Source organism: Tetranychus urticae, chromosome 1 (genome assembly GCF_039701765.1).
Source record: "Tetranychus urticae isolate SD_2017Ah chromosome 1, NJAU_TeUrti_SD_1.0, whole genome shotgun sequence".
Lineage (NCBI taxonomy): Eukaryota > Metazoa > Arthropoda > Arachnida > Trombidiformes > Tetranychidae > Tetranychus > Tetranychus urticae.
In genome coordinates, this window is record NC_142958.1 from 24,873,460 (window position 1) to 24,890,689 (window position 17,230).

Sequence of the window (17,230 nt, forward strand, 5' to 3'; positions counted from 1 at the left end):
TTTAGCTTGAAGAATAATACTCTCAACATTGATTAACAAACTCAAGTGAGCCCGCCAGTATCAATATTCACACCAATATCATGCAGCTTAATTAGCTGACAATAAATCCAAGTGTTGAATAATAAAGCCGGTTGACGTATTGGGTTTACATAACAAAGTCAAAAGGATAACACGTAATTTTAGATTAGATAAAGAAAGGCATGAAAATGAAATAAATTTAGATTAATTACTTGAAATTGGCGAATAAAAATTTACATTTATCAATAAATAATCACAAATCAGAGGTAATCAACGGTAAACAATGAGTAAATAAAGATTTGTTGACTGTGATTTAAATTGTAAAAAAATTTCAAAACCTATTCTAGTTAACAGTAGATGGAGTTAGTTCTCCAAAACTCCTCCAATAAGCAGTCTCAGCCTCATTCCGTTCATATTTTATTTCTAATTACAATTAATTAATTCAAGTTAAATTAATTTAATTAATCCCATCCACCGATTAAAGGACCATCAAGGTAAGCCTTTATCTGACCCATAGGTCAATTATGTAATTACTTGTAAGGTTAAATTGTAAGAAACATTTCTTCTTGGTGCTTGTCAAGGGATAGCTTTGTCAAGGGATGGGTGAAGAAAGAGAGAAAGAAGGATAGAAAGAGAGAAGACGCTTTGTTTCCTGTGAGTTTCTCACACATACACACAGTCTCTCTCTCTCTCTTTCTCTCTTTTGAATTAACTCTAATCAATTGTGTTATTTTATTATTTAATTCTATAATTTATTTGTATATTATTATTATTGTTATTTTAATTTTTCACGTCAACCTGTCTCTTCATATTCACTGTTTATTTATTCAATAATTGTAATTTTTGCCATCTTTCTTTCCTTCGCCTATAGGTATCTAATATACTATATATAAATAAATTTATTTAGGGTGAGAGCGGAGAGGAATTATCCTACAAAACACAGTTTCGGCCTCAATGTGTTGTGGTCAGCATGTCCACAGTGTCGGGGCTTGCTTCAAAGGAGGACAAAGACAAAGGGTCGAAACAAAAGTACAGTTCATTGAATATCAATAATCTCTACAAAGGCAAAAGTCTTGAAAGTCCTAAGACAGCAGGTAAGTAAAAGGCATTTTGTCTTTACATTTTCCTATTTAATTTAAATTTATATTCAACTACGTTTGATCAGTTATGCCAATCTCTTTTTGGTATTCTAGTTTTTTATCTTGAGCCTCCCTGATTTAAGTTCAAAGGATTTTTTATATTGATGTTTCTTTTTTCTCATTTTTTTCTCTCGTCATAGTTATTCCCAAACATGGACTTCAGACATTGGGTAAAGTGGGCGCTATTCGCCGTATTCCCCCACCAACAAATTTGCCTAGTTTGAAAAGTGAAAACGCCGGAAATAATCCTAACGTAAACATAGTTCCAAGCGGAGGTCAAGGATGGGTCAAAGACAAAACACAAGAGGAATCTACAACTTCTACACAGCAGGTGACTCCGGATTCCTTGAATTCCTCAATAACTGGTCAACCAGTAGACTCTTGCAGTCAATTTCATGGAGACAAGAATGGTTCAGCGGTTGTGGCAGCAGCCATAAGGTCACAAGAGCAGCAGCAGCAGGCGCTTATGTATGGTAAGTTGAATACGTTAAGATCATAATTTACCTGCTTTGTGATATTATTTGAACTTTTTTACTAATTTTTCGTTATTTTTAAGGCTCAAATGCAATTGCTTTAAAGGAAAAAGGAAACGATTCCTTCAACCCGACTTCTGCTGCGTCAGTGAAGAGCAGCAACGCAAATTCTCGAAGTTGGAGTACTATCACATCACAAGACGAAAGTGGTCAATCAAAGAGCTTTCTGGCTCATGGTTCTCCTTATTTTCCCCAAGAGTTTCCAGAACTGGATGGTGGAGACTCAGGAAAAGAAGGAGATCAAAAACCAAACATCGACTACTCTTATGGCCCAGGGCCAAGTTTAAGACCTCAGACAGAGGGAAGCTGGAGTCGGGGAACCGGCTCAACAATCAAACCATCAGTGTCTACCGCTTCATCCTCTTCATCCACACAAGGAGGAAGTGGAGGAATAAATGTAGGTGTGGGTGTAACTGGTCAAGGGTTACTTCCAGGAATAACTGGACCAGTGCCCCAAACTCATCAACCACATATGTTAGGAACGGCAAGTGTAAAGACTACCGCAAACCCACTAGTGAACAATGGCAACGTCGTAAACGGACAATCTGTGTGTATTGATAGTCCTCAAATTATTGATCTTCATTTACAGACTGTTGTCAATAGCTCTACTCCACTGCAAAATTTTCATATGTTTGGACCTTCTGTTGGAAATATACCAGGTAAGTTATTCTGAAATTTGGCTTTTTTAGGACAAAAGACTGTGCATTCTATATAATTGTGATTTCATCTTTAAAAAGCCTCCTACAAAATTTTGTATAAATTGGGTGACACCTTGTTTTTGTATTAATTTTTCTTGTTTGTAACTTCGGATTTTCAATCAATTTTGCTAAATAGGTGCTCCGAATCTTCAACAATTCAGATCAATGGTTCCTTCTTATGTAAGTTATGCTTAAATATATATTTTATGCTCTTTTTGTACCTTTCGTCTTTGTTTTTCAATTATATTCATCCAAAAATTTTTCACGCATCTATTATTTATCAGTTATACGGTCGGATGCCTGGTAGCAACTTTCATGGAATTGTACCGCCTACTCACCTCGCAACGGGATATCCTTTAGGACCTGTTCAGTCTAACTTTCCACGAGCACCTTATCCAGATCCCAATAGGTAATATCATCATGTAGCTTAAAAGAAATATCACAATACTAATCTTAACAATTAATTCTTTCAGAGCTCGAATTCCTCCATCTCATAAAGCTCATCATCAAAAATCTCAGTCAGAAGACACTGAGTCTTCGTTTACCGAAAGAAAAGGAATTGCTCCAGCAATTTTAACGGATAAAGATTTGAAGGGATTTGATGAAATACTGGACAGTGAAGGTATTGACGATTGGGTTGCTCCACCCAATGACATTGACTATAATGCTAAATTGGTGTTTAGCGATGATGAAGATAGTACACCTAGTCATCAAAATAAGGCACCAGTAGCTACCAAAGGTAATTCTCACTCTAATGATGCTGTCAGCAAATCTAATGAGCTCGATAAGCATCCGAAAGAGGTGAGAGATGATATCGGCAATGACAACAGGGAAAAAGATAGAGAGCGTGAAAAGGTAAGACTAGTTTTTTTCAAACCAAAATATTGTCTTCATTAATCATTGATTTGGTCATTTATTTTTGCATTTCAGAATGATATTCCCAAATACAGGCCACCTATGGCTAAAGCCTCTAATCAATGGCCGTCAAACACTTATTCTTCAGTTCAAGAACCAGGAAAATCAGTCAGTGATGTTCAATCTAGTGGAAGTTCTAGTTTGAACAATTATGCTCCTGTCAAAAGTAAAAATGATTTTCCTGATGACGATGAAATGTGGAAACAGCGTAGTCGACAGCATTCAGATGAAATGATTGCTGCTGTTGAACGGGCTAGAAAGCGTAGAGAGGAAGAAGAAAAAAAGTTTGAAGCAAGTCGACTTGCTGCATTAGAAAAAGCTAAGAAACTTGAAGAAAAGACGCGTCTTGAGAGACAAAAATCCGAGTCCAGGGAGGGATCTTTATCAATCGAAGACAAAGAAAATCGAGAAAAAGAACCTCGTCCACGGGAATCTCGGGATGATAGATCCACCCATTCAAGTGAAAGTCATGAAGACAAAGCTACTCGTGATGTTCAGCGCTCTAATCAAAGAAATTTTTCAGCGACAAATTTACCTTACGGAACCAAAGCATTCACTAAAGAGGTTCCTCCAAGATTCCAGAAACAAGTAAGTCTCTCGTTTTGTTGAATATTTTTATTTTTATTAATACCTCTTTTTATTTTTAGGCTGAGCTTCAAAGACAATTGCGACAACAACTTCAGCATTTACAACATAATCAACATCAACATAAACAACAGCAGTCAGAACCTCTTACTCCGACTCAGACACAACCCCAAATGAAACAATCTCAACCACAGCAGCAACAGCAACAACAGCAACAACAGCAGCAGCAGCAGCAGCAGCAGCAACAACAACAACAACACCAGCAGCAGCAGCAACAGCAACACCACCACCAACAGCAGCAGCAGCAACAACACCAGCAGCAGCAGCAACAGCAGCAACAACAACAACAGCGACAACAGCAGCAGCAACAACAGCATCAGTCGCAGTCACAGTCGCCACAGCTAACACAACAACAACAACAGCCTCAGTTACCAACTCAGGTTCAGACTCAATCTCAACCACAGTCACAGTCACAGCCACAACAACAACAACAACCTCTGCACCAACAACAGCAGCAAACTCAACCTCCAACACAATTACCGACTCAGGCTCAGACTCAAGTTCAGGCTCAAGTTCAGGGACAGGCTCAGACTCAAGCACAGGCCCAGGTACAGGCTCAGGCCCAGGTACAGGCTCAGGCTCAGGCCCAGGCTCAAGCTCAGGCTCAAGCTCAGGCCCAGGCTCAGGCTCAAGCTCAGGCCCAAGCTCAGGCCCAAGCTCAGGCTCAGGCTCAAGCCCAGGCTCAGGCCCAAGCTCAGGCTCAAGCTCAGGCTCAGGCTCAGGCGCAAGCTCAAGCTCAGGCTAAGGCTAAGGCTCAGGCCCAAGCTCAGGCTCAGCCTCAACAACAACCTCGATCGCAAGCTTTGCAGCAGCAGCATCAGCAGCAGCATCAGCATCAGCAGCAGCATCAACATCAGCAGCAACATCAGCATCAGCATCAGCATCAGCATCAACAACAACCGCTGCAACAACAACAACAGCCACCTCTCTCTCTACCACAACAATCCCAGGTCCCGGTAGTTTCACAGCCTCAGCAATTACAACAACTTTTACAACATCATCAACAGAAACAATCGATTGCTAATGTTGCCCAGCAGTTACCAATAACTCAACATCATCAAATTCAGCAAACGCAGCATCAACAACACCAGCTTCCGATTCATCACCAAATCCAGCATACTCACCAGCAACCCCAACATCTTCCTTTACACCATCAGTATCAGCAACAATTACACCAATTTCAGTATCAACAAAGCTTCCAACATCAATTTTCTGCTGCTTTATCTCAACCAGCTATAGGAGCTGGTTTTATACCATTGGATAAAAATGCTCTTAGTGAAGAGTTATTTGAATGGAAAAGGGACCTAAAAGATAATAAATGGGGGTTTGAAATTTGGGGTAGCAACAGTAGTAGTCTCAATGAACGTCCCTTGAACTATGATCAGGTGAATCATGTCAATGATCCCATCAAAGAGAAAACTAGTCATCTCTCGCCAGATGACAAGTCTGATAACCATAGTGATCAACTGAAGCATAGTAAAAATGAAGAAACTGGAAACAAGTCATCTACAAGAAATCATCCTCTTCCTAGTGAACGGAACAATGAGGTTAGAGAGAGAAGACGCAGGGAAAGTGATAAAATAGTTAGGAAGCCTACAAGTTCAAGAAGTAGTGTCAGATCTAACCAAGTTAAAGAAAAAAGTAGTCATGATAGAGAAAACCGAGAAGAGCGCTCTGAATTTTCTAGGCGAGGTGGAACTAGTGGAAGTAGTGGAGGAGTTCCGTTCAGAGGTGGTCGCAGGGAATACCGTAGTACAAGACTACCTTCCGGAGAAAAACCTACACATTATAACAATGATGATAAATATTCTAAAAATATTTCATCAAACTCTAGGAAAATTACTCGAACATCACATAAGCGATCTTCGATTTCAGAAACTTATGAAAAGGATGAAAGAAAACGAAAAAATCAAATTAAATCTGATAATTTAGACAAAAACCATCCTGACGAAGGAGAATCTGCTAAAAACTCTTCAAGAAATAAAAATTCTTCGAAGGGTAAAAGTTCTTCAAAAAGTGAAATCCCAAATCGCCATGATAATAAAAGCAGTGATAACAATAATCACGACCATCCAATTAAAAACCAAACAACCTTTACTCGAACCGTGGTTGTCGCTAATGAAACAGTAAATCATGATGTATCCAATTCTGCAAGCTCTCATAAAGAAGGAAACAAAACAAACCACTCTGTAAGCAGCTTCGATAAAGCAGCCTCAGGAATCTCGCCCAACTTAGCTTCTGAAAATCAAGCAGATAAATCAGTTTCTAGCAATCAAGGTCGAGAAGAGGGTAAAAAGATTCGTAATACCGCTCCACCTTTCCGTAACAATCCAAAAGGTGATGTAACTCGTTCAAGGAATTATCCATCAAATTATGGTCCGCCTCCTTCTAAAGCTGCCTTTGAAACAGTTAGCAAAGGCCCTTCTTCAACTTCACAAATCTTTGATCCTCCAAATGGAAAACAATTCAAAAAGATTAATTAATTATTTGTAACACCTTAAGAACCAATAAAAAGCAATATGTTACTCTTTGAGTTTCAAAGTGTTTCAAATGCTTTTACTTGTCCAACTGTATCTTTTTAATAAATATGGGTGAAGTGAACAATCTTAGAAGCTTTTGAATATACTTTGATAATTATTATTTAATATTGTTATTTTAACAAATTCCTTAAACCTGCAATCAGCAAACGAAGCATTCCTGTAAATCACCATGCAGTTTTCAACCCTTTAAGATGAAACCATTTCCTTTAGAAATCCTTTATTAGTGCGATCTTTGTTTGCTTAACCTTCTCTTTTCATTAACCTTTTCTCATTCTCTTAATTTTCCATGTGGTTAACATTTATTATTTGATCGGTTCAGTCTTATTAAACACTGGCTTCTAATTTACTTCGAGCTAAACAAAATTTTTACTCAACAGATTCTAAAGAGTCTTAATTTGTTGATCAGTGATAATCAGTTTTATCGTTGGTATCGATATTACTGGATAAAAAAGATCTGTTACAAGAACTTCGAAATTGATTTTGAAAGCAATTTTTATGCTTTGTTCAAATGGTTGAATCTTAATTGCTGTCAATCAGTATTTATTTGACAAAAATTAGATTTACAAGGGAAGTGACCTTGCTTGTACGATCATTTTCGATTTTTTTCGACTTTATTTTGTAGAGGACAAAAAATAATTAGACACGTATTTTTGCTTTTTTTACGCCGGTGCGCGGTTTTTGATATTTAGGTACTTTTAATTGAAAATAGTAATGAATTGCAGTCACTGAGAAGCAAGTAAAACAATGAAAAACAGAAAAATGAAAAATCTTAATAAAAATTGTGAAACACTTTTCAGTGACTCCAATAGATTTCAATGCAATATCCTCACTTAAAAGTACCTAAATATCAAAAACCGCGCACCGGCGTAAAAAAAGCAAAAATACGTGTTTAATTATTTTTTGTCCTCTACAAAATAAAGTCGAAAAAAATCGAAAATGATCGTACAAGCAAGGTCACTTCCCTTGTTAGAGTAAAAAGACTATTTATACTAATTTCGCTCGAAGTTTAGGACTTACAACTTGTTAGTGTAAATAAGCTATTTTAAGGTACTCTCATTATCTGGTAACTCTACTTCATTCAGCAGAGTTACTAATATCTAACCTATCGTATTGTATGTTTGCTCCTTACTAAAATTGCTTCTATTGCTTGTGTAGCTGTTTTGACACAAAACATTGTAATTTCCAATGTATAATACTAAATAAGACTTTCTTTTTTTTATGTTCCTTAATTAATTGTTCGTGTAATTATCAAGATGGATAGTATATCATCTGCTGTATCTAATAGTATTAATCATTCACTAGGATCTGAAACTACTAATTTAAAACATTTGGACAACTCATTTCAGAATAACTCAGGCCATGGAATATTGGCTTACACTCCGATTTTCCTACAAACGGGTACAGCTCAAACTATTGCTGGATTCTTTGTTTGGTTAGCTCTCATCATCTCTTGTCATCAGGTAAATTATCAAATCATTTTTTCTTGGTAATAGAAAAGTTCAAGAGTTAAGCCTCAGTCACATCATTTACTGAGTTTATACTCTTGTCCTCTCTATATTGGACACTTCCTGACTGGTTAATCAGTACTATATATAACCGCTTTGCTCAATTTCAAAGCTTTTGACAGTGTTAAAATAATGTATCTTTAATTCATTAGCTTTAATGAGAAGCCATTCATTTCATTTAAATGTTTATTTTCAAGCTAGGCTATGGCTATATCCAATTTTGGAGTCACTCACCTTGTATAATACGTTTAACCATATTGAATGTATTTTAGCATTACTAATATACTCTTCATCCGTTTTATTAATCTTATATTGGTCTCATTTGTTGCATTAAATCAATATATAAATTTCATTGTAATACAATTATCAGATCAGTTGCAAAATTTGTTGTTGACCTCGTTGTAATGAAAGAGTTGAAATGTATGATGGTGAAATCAGTTCATTGTTGACTTATTTCCATGTTATTATATATTCCACTACTAATAATTTTTTTTCTCTCATTTATAGATTTATCAACATCTTCGAATATACACTATGCCATCAGAACAGAGATACATCGTCCGAATCTTATTTATTGTACCTATTTATGGTTTTGATTGTTGGTTAAGTTTACTTTTCTTTAAAGACAATTACTATGTCTACTTCGATTCAGTCCGTGATTGGTATGAAGGTGAGTACCAACGATGACTAATCACTGTTTATTCCTATCAAAAAATATAAGATGACACATTCGAATATAGCTCACTGAATTAATCCTCCCCGAAATGGGCGGCATTTGGAATTCACGCAAATTCATTATGATTTAATAGCTTATCAATCAGATTCAATTTCTGGTATGAAATATCAATCAGAATTCTCTGAAATTGATTGTGAATTAGCTCCTCGGGGAGTAATGCAAATAAGCTATTTCAACAGTGTCTCATTATCTTGAAGTCTTCCTTACTTTGATTTACAACTTATGTATTAAATATGAAACTAATTTAACGAATCTTTGTTCTAATTTTTGCTAATCCAATTATCTTTTTTATTCCTCTCTCCTTTTCAATATTTATAGCTTTTGTAATTTATAATTTCTTGGCTCTTTGTTATGAATATCTTGGTGGCGAATGTAATATTATGTCAGAGATTAGAGGCCAGCCAATTAAATCGACTTGGTGGTACGGTACTTGTTGCTTAGCTGGAAAGACTTATACAATTGGATTTCTCAGGTTTTGTAAACAAGCAACCCTTCAATTTTGCGCCATCAAACCAATCATGTCGGTCGTAACACTGATACTTCAAGCATTTGGGAAATATCGTGATGGTGATTGGAGCGCAGACAGTGGCTATCTTTATGTCACTCTCATCTATAATTTCAGCGTCTCCTTAGCACTTTATGGACTAATATTGTTTTACCAAGCTACCAAAGATCTTCTCTCTCCATATGATCCAATCTGGAAGTTTTTCACCGTTAAATCTGTTATTTTTCTCTCGTTCTGGCAAGGTTGGTTTACAAGTGAAATTTCATCTTAAAAATCGCTATTTCTCATAGTCGTGTTTCACAGAGTCAACATATTTTGTTCATAGAAGTTACAAGCTGATACTCCATTATATTCATGCAAAAGCTTAATGAAAGAACCATTTCCAGGATATTTACTTCTTTTATTGCCTTATAAATACTTCCCAATAATGAAATCATTTTTTCAAACATGGTTATGAGAAATAAGTTATAAATTTGAGTTCGAAATCATTTTATTGAAATAATTGTACATTTATTCCATAGAAAGAGCCTTAAAATGCATTTAGACATCTAGGACTATTAGTATTTCCAAAAAGACTCTATTTAAATAGATAATAGTAAACGTTATTAAACTGCCTTTAACCCTTTTTGCTGTCTTTTGACAATCTCTTTTGAATGCAATTATTGACTTTTACCTTCTTTTCACTTTTTTCATCTAGGAGTTATTCTGGCTGTCCTCGAAAAAGCTAATCTATTACCTGAGTTCTATGCTAGCGGAGCTAAAGCTAGCACTGGTACAGTTTCAGCTGGTTATCAAAATTTCTTGATATGCGTTGAGATGTTATTTGCATCGTTGGCCTTGCGTTACGCTTTCCCATACCAGGTAATATTTTTTGCATACTTGTATTATTGTCATGAGTTTAAAGTTTCTTAACCGGTTTTAACACAAGTTCATCATAGATGCTACTATCAAAATACACATTTTTTTGGTGAAAATTATTTAATGATATTTATGATCAAGAAAAGTTTCACACATACGTCGACACACTCCTTGCTTTTTTTGCCTTTTTTGCTTGTAACTGAGTAACAACTTTCGTTTAACTGTAAATGGTATCAATCTTGTTCACTTTTAATCCTACGGTATTATTCACTATTTATATTGGATTTTTATCTCCTTTTTATATTGTTAGTCGATCAGTCTACAGGTTTTTCATTTGCTTAATTGCTTCTGCACTGTTCTTTTGCTTCTTTTAATCAACTCGAGATTAGTTTGATTAAAGATCAAGGTAATAAACCTTTCTTGGCAATTTCTTTATCAAGTCATTAGAATAGTTATAGATATTGCGTTTCTTATGAAAATTTAAATTCAGCAGTTATTATCAAACTACAAACAACGTATTTTTGATTCTGGACAAATATTTATGTTGTTGCTAGTCATCTATCAATTCTTCCTGTTTTCAGTCATTCCATTGCTAACACTTTGTTCCTCATTTAACAACCCTAATCGTTTATTACAAATGAAAATGTAAATTATCTTGTTTACTTCATTATTTATGATTTAATTTTATGTGACTGGATGCTGAATTGTAGGTATAGCCGTAAAAGTATTTTGACATCCATGCTTTATGTGTATAAAATTATCTATGGAGCTGATTTTGATTCTTTCCATCTTACCTTTGATAACTTTGATTTTAAATTTTACAATTCCTTCCAGTTTTCATTTATTCAATGAACTCTCAATAAACCATGAAATATCTTTTCAAATAGAAGGTAGATGCTCGGTTAATTTAAAGTCTACTTGTCTTGTCAAATGATGAAGCTCATGGCGAATTAAATTTTCAAACAAAAAAGGATGAAAAAAGATAGAATAGTGAAAACTGAGGAACCATATTGATGTAATTTTTAACAATGGAAAGAGTTGACTGGAAAATTCGGTTAAGAAGTTTGTTTTTTTCTCCTCAAATTTCATCTTATCTTTAATGCTTCAATTGTTTCTCATTGATTGAGTATATATCAAAAGTCTTTAATTGTCTAATAAACAGTTGCCTTACCTTGTATCTCACTTTACTCAATACTCTTTCTCACATTTATCTCCTTTTTTCCCCTCGCCCACAGATTTACGGTGATGGTTGCTCTTCAGATGGCAACGTACGATCTGTTACCATGCAGAGCATATCAAGCAGCTTAAAAGAAACAATGAATCCTAAGGACATAATGAACGATGCCATTCACAACTTTCACCCCCAATATCAGCAATATACTCAATATCATTCACCAACACCAACTAAAGCAGCTGAAGGAAGCAGCAAAGTATCTGGTATTGGAGGGTCGACCAGTGGAGTCAGTAAAGCAGCTAATGGAGCCCATGATTCTCATCATCACCAGCAAAATTTTGATCATTCAGGAGGAATCGTTAATCTCGGTGTTTCGATTGAATCAGAAAGTTCAATAATAGCTCCAGGATCAACACCAGTCGCAGCTTCATCTTCAACAGCAGCTAATTTAGGGACATCATCATCGGCAGCCAGTAAAAAGTCCTCCCCGCCCTCTCGACCACTTCAAACAATCAGTCAAAATTACTCAGAAAAAACTACTTTGCTTAACTCGGATGACGAGTTTCAATGAATAGTTTATTCCTCTGCTTTAATTGAAAATCAATGCAGTTGGGACTAATTTTGAGCTACAGTGTGATGTTTTGTTGACCTGAAAACGAAAGTTTTGTCAAATTTGTAAAAAGATTGAAACGTAAAGATTTATCAGATGGAGATTAAAGAGGGGTAAATGTGGAAGGAGAGGGATTCAAGGAAGAAATTTATCCGGCTACTCCTTTTAGCCAAACAATGTAAAAAGAACAAGATTAATGATGAATCGAAAGGAATGTTGAATCAACTGTGTTTACTTCAAATCTAAACTTCATTCATACTCTCTTTCTCTCTTTCTCTCTTCATCTTCTAATTCTGTGAAACAAGTGATAAACCATTATTATCTTTGTCAAATCCGTTGAAGTGAAAACTTGACGCAAAAAAAGCAAAATTGCTCTACCTTTTCGATTAACTTTCCCTGATTATGTCAACTTAAATTTCCACTTTCTACTTCATCAACATCATTCTACTTTTTCATTTTAATTTCAAAGTTCTTGTTATCTTTCTATGTGCACTAAAGATTGAAACTCAATTATGAAATAAATTAGTTGATTGTGAACATTATCATTAACTTGAAATGTTAAGAAATAAATCTTATTAACACATGAAACATTGTACATATTATCATTTAGAGTGAAAAATGGTTCCAGAATCAAGTCAAATACATTATTTTGAAATCCGTAAATTCAAAATATGGAAACTGTACTGTTGAGGGAATTGATATGGACAGTTCCGAACGAAGTGTCTATTTAGTTGAAATTTATGATAGATGTTTAGCATTGATTTCGATTGTCTAGATAAAACTGACGAGACATGTTGTGGACCCACTTGTCCTGAAGCAGATTCCCGTTATATGGCATTATGATGGTCTTGGTAAAGATCATTTTAAATCAATGGCCTGTACCTTCAATTGATATGATGTGATACATTTCATTATGCTCAAAGGAAAATGGTTCATTAACTTGTCCACCTGATTTACATAGTTGTTCTGATAGTCATTGTATCAATATTTACCCGAATCTGATGGTTACAATGATTGGATTTAGGCTCTTTTAATCTTTAAAGACATAAAAGCTGAGTCTATTGGTGCTATTTAATAATTCATCCGATAGACAGTTTTCGATAAAATCGAGTCTTTTGGAACTTCGATCGCCTTTTATGCAATTATGGAAGCAGATTTTTTCATGAAACTAATTTCACTGATTTTACTTTTGATCTCGATTTCTCTACTGTTCTCTTGATTTTGGCCTTAAAATTTTGAGATTCAATAATTCGAGAATGACATCGTTTACAATAATCATTCTTGCATCTAACATTAGAGTTCATTGTGGGTTATAATATTAAATGACTGAATACTGAATAAAATCTGAGCTGATTCATTTTATAATGAAGACCTAATGAAGACAGGATTAATGAATACAGACTGAAAATTCTAGATGGACATAAAATACGAAACTAATCATGAAGGATTACAGAAACGTATGGAAATATAAAATAACTTTAGGGTAAATTATTTAAAGATTAATTATGTAAATATTGTCCCAATACTTTGTAACAAAAATGTCTAAACATGGGTTAACAGATTATCAGCCGATTATTCATTATCAATAATTGAAGAATATAATTTTTTAATAGAAATATTTTATTGAAAAATTAACTTTGTCACAAATACACTGGAGCTGACTCGAATGCAGGCATTGCTTAATTGTTGACTATTATAGTTTAATAGATTTTCACTTTTAAATAGTAAAAAGTTAATATCAATTAAAATCACAAATTTTCATACAATTTATCGAAGAGTTGAAACTCATTTTACAAATAAACTAAACTTTTTCTCAAAACTGATGATCAGACACCTTTCACTTTATGCACCCACTGTCAAAAATCAATCCAAGTTTCAATTTGAGCGTGATTTTACAAAAACTATCGATCATGAATCTTTCAATTTGTCCAATAAATCCCTTTGAATGTCCAAACTAATGGTTTGAACCGATTTCTGTATTAAACCTTTCAATAGATTTCTATTCATTTTAAAAGCCAATTTGTTATTATTTTGTCTTTTTGCTCATTTGCTTATGCTGTTTTGTCCCATTACCCACAAATAAACTGGGGTTGACTCGAATGCAAGCTTTGCTTGATTGTTGACTATTATATTATAATTAATAGACTTTCACTTTTAAATAGTAAAATCGTAACTTCGCAAAATTTTAAATTCACGATTACATCTTGTGCTTTGATTGCTTACGAAATAATTATCGGAGCGTAGTGAAACGAAGTGAAGATTTTAACTCAGATATGCCTTTTTCAAAATCCACTTTTTGTTTTACTGTTACCAAGATAACTCACGAACGGAACTTCACTTAGACTTGATATTTGCATCTAAGACAGAAAATATTGCGACGGTGAAACGATCAACTTTTCAAGGTCATCGGAGGTCATTTTTCGGGATTTTGACCTTTGGCCTTTAGAGGTCATTTGAAAGTCGTTTGAAATTTTTCGAGGTATTTTGATGACGCGCATGAAGATTCATCATTATATCACTAATGGGGATTGAAATTTGGTCCAAAAAAGGGGCAAAAAGTCTGAAACTCATGCAAAAGCAATTTTTTGTAACTATGATATCTCCTAAACAAATGACGCCTCGAACTTGATATTTGCAACGTGCATGATTAAGAACATGTTGCAGAACTGAAAATTAAATAACGATCATCATTTTTGGGGGATTTTGATGTTTGATCTTTAGAGATCATTTGAAGCGTTACTTTTGAATAACCCAATAAACATTCTAAACAATTTTGAATAAGTTATGCTGCCTGAACGGCTGAATAAGTATGTCTCCATCGTCTAATTGAACACTGCTTAAGACCTAGAAAGTATGTTGCCAACTTCAATGTAACTCCATGCTTCGCATATAGGCGTAAGCGATAGATATGTAAGGAAACTTGTCGAGCAGGAAAAGGTTAAAGGAAAAATTACGAGTTCTCTTTCTATTCACTGTCTTCTTCTCTGTGTAACAATGGGTATCAAAAAGATGGCTACTCGATATTTTAGGCTCTAGAAAGAAGAGCACGAAAAGAATAGTGTAGGGCAATCGAACGGCATCGTTCAATGATTAAAGCTAGAAAATTCTTTGGTCTCTTAGACTGTTAATTAAATGTAGTTTCAAGTTAACTTTGGTGCCTATCAATTGTATTGATCGCATTGCCCCCACTCATCAAAACGGCAGTCATTTTTTCGAATTCACACAATAGACAGGGACAGCATTCTCATTGTAACCCTTAAAATACCTCGTATGTCAATCTTCATGACTAAAATTAAATCTATTCATTGACCAAAACTAAGTATATCAACCTGACACCCGTAAAATCCGCTCTTTATCAGAACAGTATGCTTAAACTAATTACGCAGGATTAGCAAATTTTAAAGCTTGCATGAGGTTTTACTGGTTTTGGAGTTTTACAGGTTATTTTGTAATTTCATATCTCTTCGGTCAATTCGTTACTAACGCTCCGATTTTGGCGAGCGATCGTCTGACCTAGTTTAAAGATTACAAATGTAGGTATTTTAATAGATATTTATTAATAGTTAGTCATTCAATTTTACTGAATAGCTTACAAGTTAGCTTACTTATTGTTAGATCATATAGACATACGAATATATTGGAATGCTAATTTAGAGCGAATAATTGCCAATTAGATTTCAGTCTCATATTCATTTTGGTTTTCATCTTTGTTAATCTTATTCTTGGTGTCAGTGGTCGCAGGTTTTTCGGCTATGGCAGTTAAAAATTGGTAATCTACGTTGATCTTTGGCAAAGTATTCTGATGTGCAATGAAACACCTATTCATGTGTTCAAAATAGTCGTTCAGAAATTGCGAGTGTAAATCTTTCGGAACATGAGCCAGAAAGTGGCACAAAGATACTAATTCACCTGCAATGGAAATAAATACAAATTAATAATCCAAACATTGTTGCTAAATCAAAGCATATGCATTTCAACGTGAGCCATATTGATTCACATTGATTTTTGTTGAATTTGAATTTGCACTTTTCAACCGCTAATTGCTTACCTTTGAATCCTTCAATATCTTCATAAGTGAAAGTCGAATCATGTATTGCCACTTCAATAGGCTTCAAATTTGCAGTTTCACACAATTTAATCCAGTGATCAATTCGTTCTTTTGCAGGAGGAATCTCATAAACAGGGAACGGAGCCGATGATTTCCTACGAATTGCTGAAGATTTAGACTTGGGCTTAGCCAAATCAAGCAAATGTTGGGAATCAGCTAATTGAGAGGTTGAGGTTCGCCGAGTAAGCTCAGATTCAATAGACTTATCTGACTGAGAGTTTGTCCCATATTTGGGTTTCTCATTATGCTTAGGAACCTCAAGCTTTCGAAACAATTCATACCAAGGTTCTTGATATGTTATCTGTTCTTGAAGGGGCAAAATGGAGCTCCAAGAAAACATTAATAAATAACATTTTCCTCCTTTAAAACAAATACAGCAACAATACGAATGGATTTTTGAATAATGTTGGAAATATGAAAATATGTTTCTGATTTGAAATTACTTTACCTGGCTTCAGCATTTTATTGATGTTTTCCATGGCTTTGGCAGTATTCGTAACCCAATGCAGGCAAAAAGTAGATGTAACTACGTCAACCGATTCCGCTTCTATGTCCAAGTTTACTGACAGTTCTTCCCACTCGGCACAAATGTTTCCACAATTGAAGTTGAGGTTGGAGGTTGAATAATTTTCACGAGCAAATTCAATCATCTTTTCACTGCAATCGAAACCAATGATTTGTGAATCGGGAAAACTGGAGTAAATCATTTGCGTTATATTTCCAGTCCCACATCCAATGTCCACAATTACCTTCGGAGAACTTTAGAAACAATTAACAAACAAAATTAAAGAAAATAGCTAATCACAATTAAAGTTCACTTACACATTTTGAAAATCTTTTTCCAGTCTCTTCAAGAGACATTCAGAATCTTTCTTCTGTAACCCATTGGATTTATCATAAAGCGGTAAGAGTAAGGTTTTACGGACTAAGGAGGGACAACATGGGACATTTAAATTGAGATCCAATCAGGTTAATCTTTTAAAATTAAATCTAAGGTTAATCTTAGGTATAATCATGATTGAACTAATTGTTAATTACTAATATTACAGCAAATCCATGAATACTGAAAGAGGAGATGAGAAAATTCTGGTTAATCATTAATTTCAGATGAAAAACATTCATTATTAATTTCACCATTGGTTAGCGAAAGTGTGTGATTTTTAAGTCCCGCCTTAGTCCGTAAAACCTTACTCTTACCCATAAAGCTGTGGATCGTTATTCATCTCTGAACTAAGATTCTTGTTTG

At 34.8% G+C, this 17,230-nt stretch overlaps 2 protein-coding genes across 2 annotated transcripts; one reads left to right on the forward strand and one right to left on the reverse strand.

Moving 5' to 3' along the window:
* The first annotated feature begins 414 nt into the window (after positions 1 to 414).
* Positions 415 to 12,464, forward strand: LOC107368483 (uncharacterized). Its single transcript, XM_015936300.3, has 14 exons — positions 415 to 512; positions 890 to 1,112; positions 1,298 to 1,630; positions 1,714 to 2,349; positions 2,525 to 2,568; positions 2,673 to 2,797; positions 2,862 to 3,243; positions 3,319 to 3,891; positions 3,951 to 6,428; positions 7,721 to 7,948; positions 8,501 to 8,663; positions 9,048 to 9,476; positions 9,932 to 10,095; positions 11,328 to 12,464. The coding sequence occupies exons 2-14, from the start codon at positions 989 to 991 to the stop codon at positions 11,835 to 11,837; spliced, it is 6,189 nt and encodes a 2,062-aa protein (XP_015791786.2). The 5' UTR covers positions 415 to 512; positions 890 to 988; the 3' UTR covers positions 11,838 to 12,464.
* Positions 12,465 to 15,421: 2,957 nt separating this feature from the next.
* Positions 15,422 to 16,949, reverse strand: LOC107365451 (juvenile hormone acid O-methyltransferase-like; the record flags this gene model as incomplete). The annotated part of the gene is made up of 4 exons (XM_015933320.3): positions 15,422 to 15,785; positions 15,925 to 16,344; positions 16,433 to 16,743; positions 16,807 to 16,949. Coding segments are annotated over 4 exons (1,113 nt in total), but the record flags the coding sequence as incomplete, so codon positions are not given.
* Positions 16,950 to 17,230: the final 281 nt, after the last annotated feature.